The sequence below is a fragment of the Oncorhynchus clarkii genome, chromosome 3 (assembly GCF_045791955.1).
Source record: "Oncorhynchus clarkii lewisi isolate Uvic-CL-2024 chromosome 3, UVic_Ocla_1.0, whole genome shotgun sequence".
In the NCBI taxonomy this organism is placed as follows: Eukaryota; Metazoa; Chordata; class Actinopteri; order Salmoniformes; family Salmonidae; genus Oncorhynchus; species Oncorhynchus clarkii.
In genome coordinates, this window is record NC_092149.1 from 67,389,191 (window position 1) to 67,402,789 (window position 13,599).

Genomic DNA, 13,599 nt, shown 5'->3' on the forward strand with positions numbered 1-13,599 from the left:
TTTGATATGTTCTTGTCACAAACACGCTGGCTATGCCATGGAGGTCCGTAGTACTGGTTTAAGATTTATTGTGGTGTTGGTCATATCTTTACAGAGGTTATATACAAATTAGTAATATAGATGGAGTTCGAAAAAAAGAACTTAAACTAAATATTTAGTTTATCCCAATATAAAAAAAGTGTGTTTTCCTTTGTTGTATAAGAAAAAAATAACTGATTTGAATTATATAGACAACTATCTTGATTTTGATTTATTCTTAAAGCTAGATGAAAGAAACATGTATCCACACTTATTTTAAGATGTTTTCCAGTTAAGACATCTTAACAGTTTCAACAGAAAATGTAACATCTATAAAACACCCTGGACTAGTCCTTTGCACATTTGTTTCTGTATTCAAAAATACAAATTAGACTCGGTTTCAGAAAATCTGACTATACCATACATGATCTGCTTCAAGCCCCTTAATCCCAGTTTGATTACTTAAGTCATCTTAACCTCACTGATGATTTTGAGATCTATGTTTACATTTTTGACAAGCTAGCAGTCCCGCCATTGAATATATCCTCCAAAAAATAGAAACCCTCTATCAAATAATTGCATCCCTGTATAATGAAAAAATAAAAAAAAACACAGAACTGATTGACAGATTTTAAGCAGACAAAATTGCCCCATTTCACATAAAAATGATCACACCTGATGTAGAATAACAAAATGGGAAAATTTAAAACAGAAAATGAGGATTACAAATCTCCAACTGCGCTCCCAGTGAAATGAAGAGGTTGTACAGAGAAGATGTCACACTTTGCCCACGGCGACGTCACTAGGGCTCACAGATCAAGGTCTCCACCACAAATTTGCTCTCAAAGTGACGGATCTTGTGGCAGTTGAGAGCTTCACGCTTCTGCATACCTGTAATGTGGGAGATGGGAAGGTTAAATTGCTGATCTACGCCTAACAAAAACCTGTATAAGATGCCACAATATGGTGGTTGGTTGTTCATACAGGCTCAGACTCATTGGGAGTAAAGAGATGAGTCAGAAACACTACATGACAAAGTATGTGGACACCTGCTCATTGAACATCTCATTCCAAAATCATGGAGTTGGTCCACTCTTTGCTGCTATAACAGCCTCCACTCTTCAGGGAAGGCTTTCCACTAGATGTTGGAACATTGCTGCGGGGGCTTGCTTCCATTCATCTACAAGAGCATTAGTGAAGTCGGGCACTGATGTTGGGGGGGATTAGGCCTGACTTGCAGTCAGCGTTCCAATCTAGCCCAAAGGTGTTCAATGGGGTTGAGGTCAGGGCTCTGTGCAGGCCAGTCAAGTTCTTCCATACCAATCTCGACAAACCATTTCTGTTGCCTTTTGCACGGGGGCATTGTCATGCTGAAACAGGAAAGGGCCTTCCCCAAACTGTTGCCACAAAGTTGGAAGCACAGAATTGTCTAGAACATAATTGTATGCTGTAGCGTTGATTTCCCTTGACTGGAACTAAGAGGCCTGAACCATGAAAAACAGCCCCACACCATTATTCCTCCTCTTCCACCAAACTTGACATTTGGCACTATGCATCCGGGCAGGTAGCGTTCTCCTGGCATCTGCCAAACCCAGATTCATCCATCGGACTGCCAGATGGTGATGCGTGAGTCATCACTCCAGAGAACGCATTTCCACTGCTCTAGAGTCCAATGGCGTCGAACTTTACACCACTCCAGCCAATACTTGGCATTCTTAGGCTTGTGTGCAGCTGCTCGGTCATAGAAACCCATTTCATGAAGCTCCCGACGAACAGTTCTTGTTCCAATGTTGCTTCCAGAGGCCGTTTGGAACTTGGTAGTGAGTGTTGCAACCGAGGACAGATGATTTTTACATGCTCCAGCACTCGGCGGTCCCGTTCTGTGAGCTTGTGTGGCCTAAACGTTTCCACTTCACAATAGACCAGGGCAGCTCTAACAGGGCAGAAATTTGACTAACTGACTTGTTGGAAAGGTGGCATCCTATGACGGTGCCACATTGAAAGTCACTGAGCTCTTCAGTAAGGCTATTCTACTGCCAATGTTTGTCAATGGAGATTGCATGGCTGTGTGCTTGATTTTATACACCTGTCAGCAACGGGTGTGGCTGAAATAGCAGAATCCAGGGTGTCCACATACTTTTGTATATATAGTGTATGTCGCAATGCCCATTTGGTAGTTTTGTTAGACGTGTGTGTGAATACTTGCACGTGTGTGTGAGTAGAGTGTTAGGTATGGGAGGTCTAACTGTGTACTTAGAGACCAGTCAGTCATGATCTCAAGCTAAAAAAGGGCTGAATGTAAGAGAAGCCCATTTCCTTTGGGCATGTCAGCATAATTCTTCACTTGTCCAAAGAACTATGAAGCGTGCGCAAGGTGTGATGTATGGTATGTGTTTGTATTTATGCAGGTGTGTACTGACCCAGGATCCTGTCTCTGCGCTGAAGCTTATAGGTGTCCTTGCCCTGGCAGAGGTTGTTGATGAAGAATCCCAGTTGTTCCACGTTGTACAGGCGCTCCGTCACCACCATCTCCTCATGGACCAGGTAGGACTGGGGCATGTAGGCACCAGCCTGGGGAAGAAAGAGGAATACAACATCGACTAACACATCCTATCATTAACATCATGAGATACTAAGTGGTTCATTTCAAAAACATTTAAATGTCAGTCTCTTTTACAACATTGTAAAAACAGTATAAGGTTACATTGGGTACCCAGACTAGTGCGTAAGAAATCGAATGTATTACTATCATTATTGTAACATGGTTCATAAAGCAGTTCCTGTTACCTTGATGTTGACCAAAAGCTCCAGGAAGTCATTGGGAGGCATGACGATGGAAGTGTTGAGGGGGATGACATAGCACTTGTTCAGGAACAGGTCCAGGTAGGCAGTCAGTCTCTGTGGAGAAGCACCAATAGAACAGACTAAGATAACAACCTTAAGAAATGCCACTGAACACAAACAATCCATGGTCTGTGGATTGTTATCCCCACAGAAACAAACAGGGGTTAGCAAAAAACAGCCTGGTTGAAGTTTTCAATTCAGTCAAGTCTTACCCTGTGGAAGTCGTGGACGATGTCGGCGGGGTCACCGTCTTCGAACTCGGGCACGGGTACGTTGATGAGAGCCACATCCTGGTCCACCAGTATGCGGATGTTCTCCTGGATCATCTTAAAGCTGGAGGGCAGGTCCAGCTCCACATCCTCCTCCTCCTGGGTCATCATTGTCTCCTCATGGTAGTTCACAATGTCCTCCTCACGGTACTTTGCCCCACACACAAACACCCTGCCCTCCTGGTGGACACAGAATACATTTATATTCCCACTTTTCACTGCATGGAGCTCTGCCCTTCGAGCAGAATGTATCTTTTGCCATGTCAAATAAAAACTCTAAACATATCATGTATTCAAATACAATAAATACAACATTCCAATCCTGCCAGTTACAGTATTCAATAACCCCTAGATAAACACAGGGGTCAGAGTGGTCCAGTCTCACCTCCAGGATGTAGTACCTGTAAAGGTAGGCCCCTCCCACAACCACGCCAGACAGCATCAGGGCCAAGCCCAGGCACACGCACCAGCACCAGGCCTTGGACTGCTGACGCACTGGCAGAGCCACCTCCGGATCCTAAAGAAACAGAGGGAAGAGGCCGAATGTGAGGCAGACAGACACACACACACACACACACACACACACACACACACACACACACACACACACACACTGTATTTTCAGGTTTTTAAGTCACTCAATCCCTCATCTTTCTCTCTTGAAACACTTCTGCCCATCTCTAACCTCTCCTTTCTCTGCCCTCTCTCTCCATTCATTTCTCTCACTTTCCTTTTCCACCTCACCCCTGTGCTCAAGGCAGTGTAGGAGGGATGGGCACAGCCACACTAGATATGAGAGTTTTGGCAACACTCCTGGTTCAAAACAACAAAAATAGGTAAGGTTTGTTCAGAGGGGGTGCAGCACATTGGCATGGCGAGCGGAGACGAAACAAAGGCAGTGTTTAAGGAACGGATGAAGGGGGCTTCATTCTCCCCAAAGAGGCACAGAGCAGGGCGAGTGATGATGCAAATCAACAAAAGCACAGCAAGAAAGGGAGACGAAGAGATAGAAAGGAGAAAAAAAGGTAGGTAGAGTAGGAGAACAGAGAAAACAGAGGGTGGGGAGAGTAGACCATCTACAGTGTATATTCCTAATGCCTTGACATTATTGCAGTCAATTTGTGATATAGAAAAGGCTAGGAGATGGGTTTGATCCTTGGATCTTGGTGTAATACAGCTGGTCTTAGCTCTATTTAAAAAAAAAAAAGCTTGTGAACTAAAACACTAGCACTTGACTCACCCCAGACACTCCCAAACTTCCTGGGAATTTCAGATGGGTCAAAGATCTAAGGAGGACTGCAAACCACCCAAAGGCCCTGCTGGCTATAATGAACAGCTAAGTGCTCTGATCAACAGCCATAGATTGAGCTGATTGAGGTTGACTGAGGGAGTGAGTCATGTGGCCAAACGACACAGTATTTATCAAATCGCAAACATGGGATTTCACGATAAGGTCTCTTCTTTAAAAACTCTCCACCATCTTCGTATCCCCTTGTGAAGGGACTTTCTAGACATGGGTCGACCCCTGGTCTAGCTGACCAAGGTAATGAGTATGGGCATTGGCGGAAAATCATTAAGTCTCAACATTCTTCAGTAATGCCCTGATGGCATATTTCTCTACATTTCAACAATAGGAAGTTCTAGAGCTGAACAAGTTTGCTGACTGAGAACATTTTTATTGTTGAGCCCATCTGTACAGTTGAGGAGTATGACTGCATGAGTAAGCATTTCTGGGTCCAAACAATAGTTTGACAGGAAGAGCCCACATTCTCAACCAAACTTCAGCAGAAGAGCTATTGCACAATGAGAAGCAAGCAATTCGCCCTTCCCAAGTAGTAAGAGCTAGCCTGACCTCAATCAAGTTAATGTCAACACAAATCTCGGAGCAGCAGGGTGGCGTTTCCAGGGAGACGCAAAGCAATAAAGAGAGAGACTAGGAGGGAGAAACACAGGGGAGTAGGCTAATAGCAAAAACCAAGAGGGAGCAAGGGGGAGAGGAACACTAACGTATATCCCATTATATCCACTCTATTCGGAAGCCTTGGCTGCAAGTCATTTCCTAGAGAGGGCAAAAAGGGAATATTTGAGGCTTTCTGGCTGGTTTAACTTCTAATCTCTTCCCCATGAGATCAAAATGCCAGGGTGGTTTTGCCTTTGCTGACCGAAGGGGAGTTTCCAGGGACAGGCTTCGACCGACTGTAAGAGTAAATAGGGTAATATAATGCACTAAAACAGGAACTTCTGCTTCATTAGCAACAAGAATATCTGCCAATGACAAAGTCTGATTCAAATGCTGTGGTGGGCCTACCTCACACCATTACGCCCAGTGAGAAAACAAAATCCCCATCATGGATGGTTTTGTAACTGAGTCTGTATGTGCCCAAAGCCATGAACGGTTTGGTTACAATCGTCAGAGTCAGAGGCTTTATTAAAGTTTACATTCATCCCACAACCGCACATTAACCTCAGGTTTTTTCTCATGTTGAACTTTGATAGTATAAAGCTGCTGCACTAAAATTAAACTTGGTCTCAGTTTTGTTCCTCCAGTCTGTTCCAATTCACTTCCTCTTCCTTTTGTGTTCTTCTGCTCTGACTATGTTGGTTTCCCCATTTCTGCAGGATGAAAGGGAAGAACATACACGCATCCAGAAGCTGTATGCAGATACTGGACATCAGCGTAAATGTTATCAAGAAACATACTTTTGACCCTGAAATAGACAATATGGGAGCATAGCTTAGTGTACACTGCAGAAAACCTAGTCAAGTGTCTTAAAGGCCCAGTGCAGTCAAACGTTTTAAATACACTGAACAAAAACATGAACGCAACTGTTGGTATCATGTTTCATGAGCTGAAATAAAAGATCCCAGAAATGTTCCACATGCACAAAAAACATCTCAGATTTTGTGCAGAAATTATTTTACATCTCTATTAGTGAACATTTCTCCTTTGCCAAGATAATCCATGCACCTGACAGGTGTGGCATATCAAGAAGCTGATTAAACAGCACAATCATTACACAGGTGCACCTTGTGCTGGGGACAAAAGGCCACTAAAATTTGCAGCATGTTGACTGCAGGAATGTCCACTAGAGCTGGTGCCAGAGGACTGAATGTTCATTTCTCTACCACAAGCCGCCTCCAACATCATTTTAGAGAATTGCCAATACGTACAACCGGCCTCACAGCGTCTAACCAAGCTAGCCCAATAACAGCGAGTTTTCAGTTACCCCTCCCCACTCCCAGACAGTCCTATCAAAATTCATGCTTGAGAAATTGTTCATAGCTAGGAAGCTATTTTTATTTAATTTATACAATTTTAAAAACAATCACAGTAAGGTTCTTAATTGTAACCCAGACATGATTTGATATTGAGATTAAAAAAAACTGCTGCATTGGACCTTTAAAAATACTGGATGTGCTGTACTTTATGTAGCCTAATATTGTCCTATACTTTAAGCATGTTTACTCTCCCCTCAGACAGCTAAGCCCCCTCAGACCACTGGCTCTAGGCCTACATCTGGGGCTGCAATCACATCGCACAGTCACGCTAGGGTGATGATCAATGCTTTGTCTGTGTGTCCAAACCAGTCACACCAAGGAAACCACTACACACGAACACTTGTGCTCCCTCTCAGATAAATGCTATTTCTGCCTATGGTACAATGAGACGCCACATTAACTGTGTGTTTCTGAGGCTTGTTGTGTCTTTATGAGCTACAAATTGTTGTTGTGCGTGTCCTCGTCTTTCTCTCTTTGGAAAAGCCACTACAGACAAACACGTATGCATCGCCTTTGACTATGTTATCATTGTGGTTTCACATGGTATAGAGAGCGCCATATGCTATGCTACATAAGTTGGGGGCTATGTGTTTAAAAAGTGTTGTTTTGGCCTTATTTCTCCCTAGGGCCTTGAGGGTGAACTCAGCTGCTTATGCTTCTTCTTGTAAGAAAACGAAATAGGTTGCGTCAGAGCCTGCTCTCCCTTGGCTCAACATCTTCTTCCAGCCTCTACATCTGTTCCGAGGAAAGGCTGTCCCTCAGCTATGGGTTCCTGCAAGTTTCCACATGCTCCCCAACCTGCTGATGCCACAGATAACAAGGATACAGCAGGTGTGGCCAAGTTTCCAGTATGCAAACTACCTGGCCTAGACTAATTCAGTGGTACTGACCGTCTTCATAAATTAAGTATTACCACTGCATTTACAACATCAAAAATAACAATTGCAAACGGGAGAGGAGTACAATTTGTTTTCTATAGTATGCCTCTTTTTAAATTCATTAACAAGGAGAGAAAATACTTCCCCTTCTACTTTCGAACTGACACAGCATCTTAATTCTAAAGTTCAGGAATGTAACACCCTGAAAAGAGGTAGAATTTCAGTAGCTCGGAGACAGGTAGTGTTTTACTGTGACCGAGGAAGAGCTCACATTGCACAGGCAACTAAATCCTAATCTTCTTCCTTCTCCACCCCAACATGTCCAGAATATATCCTCAGTAATGCTCAGTGAATTTATGGCCAGCACATCTTATTTACGAACCTTTCTAACCACGTTAGGGCTAGCAAATTTGACCAATCACACACTATTTCTGCATAAAACGGTCAAATCATTGCAATATTATAGCATAAAACTGACCCATCAAAAGGTGGGCTTGTAATTTCAACCAATCACTGCACATGTACCACATAATATGGTTCAATCAAGCTCCGTAGGTTTTCCCTCATCGCATTTTCGCAACCAATCGCCATGCAAAATGTCAGAATTACCGCAGCAAAATCAAGCATTTTTGCCTGCAAATATCACAAAGAAATCCCTGAAAAATCATGGGGGGACTGACTAGGCCAAGTCTATGCACTTCTGAATATACGTCGCTCCTACTTTGCATTCACTTCCATACAACAAGGCATTTCCCTCCCATCTATAGAGACTGCTAATGACACATTCAAAACAGTCAGTTTGAGCTTTCATTCTATTGTACATTTGCATGCTCCATCCATGATTTACATGCAACAGTTTATGCATTTATGTACCAACGTGTTGCCAAGGTTGTCTAATAACAACTAGCTCAGTAAGTAGCTGATGCGTTCAGCTGACAGGAAAAGACTGAGGTGCTAACTCGATATCAGATCTGCTTCCGTATTCAAACATGCCGACCAGACAGACATACCCTTGAAAGTTGCCTAGTCGAGGCCATGCAAACTACATAGGGGGGGGGGGGGGGGTATCTGCTGACAACCACATCTCTTGACTTCCTAATGTCAACTCTCTGTGGGGAGCCATCTTGTTTATAAAGTGGCTAGTAGGCAACTTGGAAAAACAACATGCGTTTAGCTAGATCTACTGTTTCTATAACTAGCTGTCTTTTGGTCATATCTTAGCCACACTAGTAGGTTTAACCTGACAAAGGTAAGGCAAATAACAATACCACATTCTAGGGGTGCCTCTGTGTTGTTAAGGGGTGTATGTCATTATGAAGTTGGCCTATATTTACATAATATTATTGAACTGTCAAGTGGTTGCAGAGCAGACTCAGGCGTGCTATTGGTCGAACCCTTGACAGCACATAGGACACACCCTCGCCCTGTGCCTGCTGCCAATCACTCTGCCCCTGTAAATGAGAACATGTTCTCAACTGGCCTACCTGGTTAACTTCTTGGTGACAGGGGGGCAGTATTGAGTAGCTTGGATGAATAAGGTGCCCAGAGTAAACTGCCTACTACTCTGTCCCAGATGCTAATATATGCATATTATTAGTAGTGTTGGATAGAAAACACTGAATTTTCTAAAACTGTTTAAATGATGTCTGTGAGTATAACAGAACTCATATGGCAGCCGAAGACAAATCCAACCAGGAAGTTGAGGTTTGTAGTTTCATTTAAGTGATTTCCTATCCAATATGCTGTGTCTATGGGGCCAGATTGTACTTCCCAAGGCTTCCAGCAGATGTCAACAGTCTTTAGAAAATTGTTTGAGGCTTCTATTGTGGAAGGGGGTTGAATAAGAGCTGTTTCAACAAGTGGACTAGGCTGTGGCCAATCAGTTGTTTACTGCGTGGTCACACGGGTGCGCCGTTCCTTCTTTTTCCTCTGTAATGAATACACTATTGTCCGGTTGGAATATTATTGAAGATTTATTATAAAATTACCCTAAGGATTGATTGTAAACATCATTTGACATGTTTCTACAAACTGTAATGGAACTCTTTTGACTTTTTTTCTGGACTTTGCGCTCATGCATTGTGCCTTTGGAATAGTGAACTAAATGCGCGAACAAAACGGAGGTATTTGGACATACATATGAACGTAATCAAACAAAACAAACATTTCTTGTGGAAGTGGGAGTCCTGGGAGTGCATTCCGAAGATGATCAGCAAAAGTAAGTGCAGATTTATAATGCTATTTATGACTTTAGTTGACTCCACAATTTGGCGGGTAACTGTATGGCTTGCATTTGTGGCTGACCGCCATTCTCAGATTATTGATTATTGTGCTTTTGCCGTAAAGCTTTTTTGAAATCTGAAACAGCAGTTGCATTAAGAACAAGTTTATCTTTAATTCTATGTAAAACATGTATGTTTCATCAAAGTTTATTATGAGTATTTCTGTTATTTGTTGTGGCTCTCTGCAATTTCTCCAGATGTTTTGGAGGCATTTCTGAACATGGCGCCAATGTAAACTGAGGTTTTTGGATATAACTTGATCGAACAAAACATACATGTATTGTGTAACATTGAGTCCTGGGAGTGTCATCTGATGAAGATCGTCAAAGGTTAGTGATTTATTTTATCTATATTTCTACTTTTAGTGACACCTCTCTTTGGTTGGAAAATGTCTGAATGCTTTCTGTGACTAGTTGCTGACCTAACCTATGTTCTGCTTTCGCCGAAAAGCCTTTTTGAAATCGGACACTGTGGTTGGATTAACGAGAAGTGTATCTTTAAAATGGTGTAAAATACTTGTATGGTTGAGGAACTTTAAATTATGAGATTTCTGTCGTTTTGAATTTGGCGCCCTGCACTTTCACTGGCTGTTGGCGAGGTGGGACGCTAGCTTCCCGAACGATCCCAGAGAGGTTAAATAAAGGTGAAATGAAACCTGTTAAATCAGGCAGAGTGTGAACAGAGCCAACCCTCCCACTGTCCGTCTCTCACGCCATCTGATGAGCTACTGACTAACACATTCCCTTAGACGGCTTCCCTAGCCAGGCGAGCGGCATCCTGCCAGCTGGGAAGTGGTGTAAAAACACCTCCCTCCATTTTATGGAGCATTTTCACCTGAAACTTATCCCAGTGTTTTACCAAAAAGGCTCAGACTTTTGAGTTTCCACTTTCCATGGACCGTCTCAAGTCTCACGGCATCGGTGGACCTGCTCCGACTTGGTGCCACGGCCTGGCCACCGGTTCCTTTCATCTGGCTTCTACAATACAATGAATGGCTAACTGAACATTGGTTAAACACCTTGTCTTGCAGAGGTTGTTGATTCCGCTCGCCCAAAGTCCTGTATCACACTTCTGATGGAAACACAGTTCCCGAAAAATAACACTAGAGCTTACATTAACATAGACACTGGCAACACAGGTGAAGAATTCCTCTGAAATGCATTTGAAGCCTATGCCTGCCTAGCTAACCTGAAAGCAAGCTGCCTATTGGGCCCAAGAGTAGGCTACTTTGGTCATCTTGCTTTGTCTCTAAACTCATCCGAGTGAACATTTGGCCAGCAAGAAAACACTGACTACCCCAAATAAAAACAAGATAACTGTCCCCTAAACTACCCCAGAAAGTTCAAAGGAGCAAACATACTGTATAGGGTGATTCAATGCCAGCATGGGCTGATTTTTGTTTTGTGGTATTAGACTGTTCTGGCAATTATCACATAGAACAGGGGTGTCAAAGTCAAATGGACGGAGGGCCAAATAAAAAAATCAGCTACAAGACGAGGGCCGGACTGTTCGAATGTTCATTGAAAAATTTTTAAATGACGCATATAGTCTAGTGAACCTAATTGAACCTACTGAAAACCTAACAAATATATTACAATATGATCAGATAAATAAAGCAATATTTTCTTATGGCTCTGTCAGTAATCTTTAATTTTCAACAGACACAAAAGACAAATTTCCTTTATATAAATATCCCCATAACATGAACATTAAATGAAAGAAACCGGTATTCAAGGCACCATCAGTAGACTATATTTTCTATTTTAGCAAAAGTGGGCTAAATTTACTTCAAAGAAAAAACAATAATAGCAATTTTCTATCATCCACTCAACTGAAATATTTTTAAAATATAATTGGATTGAAATACAAAAAAATAAAGTGCAAAAATCTATTAATCAAAAACAACACTTTGTTTAAGGAGAAGTAACATGCAGTGAAAACAAATATTAAATTTTAACTTTTAAACTTGAACTGAGTAAAAACTCTAAATATGTGATTGCACAGTAATGTTCACTTGTTTGAGGTTGAGGGTGATACTTGGTGGTGTCCCATCTTTTCCACAAGTTCATCAATGTTCGGGGTAAGGCTCTGAGCTGAAGAAATCCTCAGAATTGAGTGGAGGTGTTCAGCAGTAAGTCGACTTCTGTGTGATGTTTTGTTCAGGTTCATCAAAGAAAACAGTTGTTCACACAGGTATGTGCTGCCAAACATAGACAACGTTTGAGCAGCCTGGATGCGCAGCTGGGGCATTGTGCCGGGGAGGAAACGGGCGAACTCCGCAGCACCCACTGCCGCATATTTTGCCCTCAGTGCATCATTGCATTGGAGGTCAATCAACTCCATTTGGAGGTTTGGTGGTGAGCTTTCCACGTCAACAGCAAATGGGTTACCGAGCAGTTCCAACCTGCTTTTTTGTGCTTCAAAGTCAGCAAATCGGCGTCGAAAGTCAGCGGCAAGCATACCTATTTTATCAGCCAACTGTGTGCTCGGGAACGCACTGGTAGAGAGCTTCTCTTTCATGGTCTGGCAGCTGGGAAAGTGGCTCAAATTTTCTTTCCGCATCTGCGTCTCCCACAGAGTCAGTTTGGTTTTAAATGCCTTCACTGTACTGTACATATCAGAGATGACTCGATCCCGACCCTGCAGCTGCAAGTTTATTGCATTCAGATGACTCGTAATGTCACACAGAAAAGCCATTTCACACAGAAACATTTCGTCTCGGAGTTGTGTTGTGTCTTTCCCTTTGCTGTCCAAGAACAGACAAATCTCCTCACGAAGCTCGAAACATCTTTGAAGCACCTTTCCCTGGCTTAGCCATCGCACCTCTGTGTGATAAGGCAAATCACCATGCTCCGTTTCTAACTCCGTCAGAAATGCCTTGAACTGGCGGTGATTCAAACCTTTGGCTCTGATAAAGTTAACTGTGCGCGTGATGATGCTCATTACATGCTCCATTTTCAAGGCTTTACCGCACAACGCTTCCTGGTGTATGATACAATGATAAGCTGTCAGCTCACCTGTCGCGTTTTCCTCTTGCATCTTTTCCCGTATCTTCGCCACCAGTCCGCTCCTGTGTCCACACATCGCAGGTGCTCCGTCGGTTGTCAAACCCACGAGTTTTTCCCAAGGCAGCTCCATCTCATTTACACATCTTGACACCTCTTCATACAAATCATGCCCCGTAGTTGTGCCATGCATAGGACGTAAAGCCAAAAACTCCTCTGTCACGCTTAGGTTGGAGTCCACTCCGCGGATGAAAATTGACAACTGGGCAATGTCAGAAATGTCGGTGCTCTCATCCACAGCCAAGGAATATGCAATAAAATCTTTTCCCTTTTTCACAAGCTGCTCTTTTAGATTGATGGACAACTGGTCTACTCTCTCGGCAATGGTGTTTCTGCTCAGACTCACATTTAAAAAGAGTTGCCTTTTTTCTGGGCAAACTTCGTCACAAACTTTAATCATGCAGTTTTTGATGAAATCCCCCTCCGTAAATGGCCGGGCTGATTTAGCGATCTCTTCTGCCAAAATAAAACTGGCCTTGACAGCAGCCTGGCCTTGTGATTTGGCTTTTTTGAACAGAGCCTGTCGAGATTTGAGGCCTCGTTTTAATTCCTCTGCCTTTTGTAGCCTTTGTTCCATGTCCATATTCTTGTTTTTGTCCGCGTGTTTCGTTTCATAATGTCGTCTCAGATTATACTCTTTCAGTACCGCCACACTTTCTCCACACAGAAGACACACAGGTTTTCCAGCTACCTTCGTGAACATATACTCCGACTCCCACCTTGTTTGAAACCCCCGGTTCTCAGTATCCACCTTCCGTTTTGCCATTTTTGATGGGTATCTGAAAGTTAATTTTACTGTGATGCTGACGACTGCTGTGCCAATAAATATTGAAATGAAGCAGCCTACTGCTCGGTGCGTCACCTTTGCATTGTGGGAAATGTAGTATTGGTGCGTGTAAAAGATCTGCGGGCTGCCGGCTTGCTGCGGGCCGGTTCTAATAATAAATCAAGATCATCCCAGGGG

The 13,599-nt window shown here is 43.0% G+C and overlaps 1 protein-coding gene across 1 annotated transcript in view; it reads right to left on the bottom strand.

The window, feature by feature from the left end:
* LOC139402012 (integral membrane protein 2B-like) overlaps positions 1 to 13,599 on the bottom strand; it is a 22,181-nt gene continuing 8,582 nt past the window's right edge. The window contains exons 2-6 of the mRNA XM_071146061.1: positions 3,517 to 3,648; positions 3,075 to 3,311; positions 2,806 to 2,916; positions 2,439 to 2,589; positions 1 to 909 (exon numbers count right to left, since the gene is read on the bottom strand). Of these exons, the coding sequence (XP_071002162.1) occupies positions 821 to 909; positions 2,439 to 2,589; positions 2,806 to 2,916; positions 3,075 to 3,311; positions 3,517 to 3,648 (720 nt within the window). The 3' untranslated portion in view covers positions 1 to 820. The remainder of the gene's footprint in view (positions 910 to 2,438; positions 2,590 to 2,805; positions 2,917 to 3,074; positions 3,312 to 3,516; positions 3,649 to 13,599) is intronic.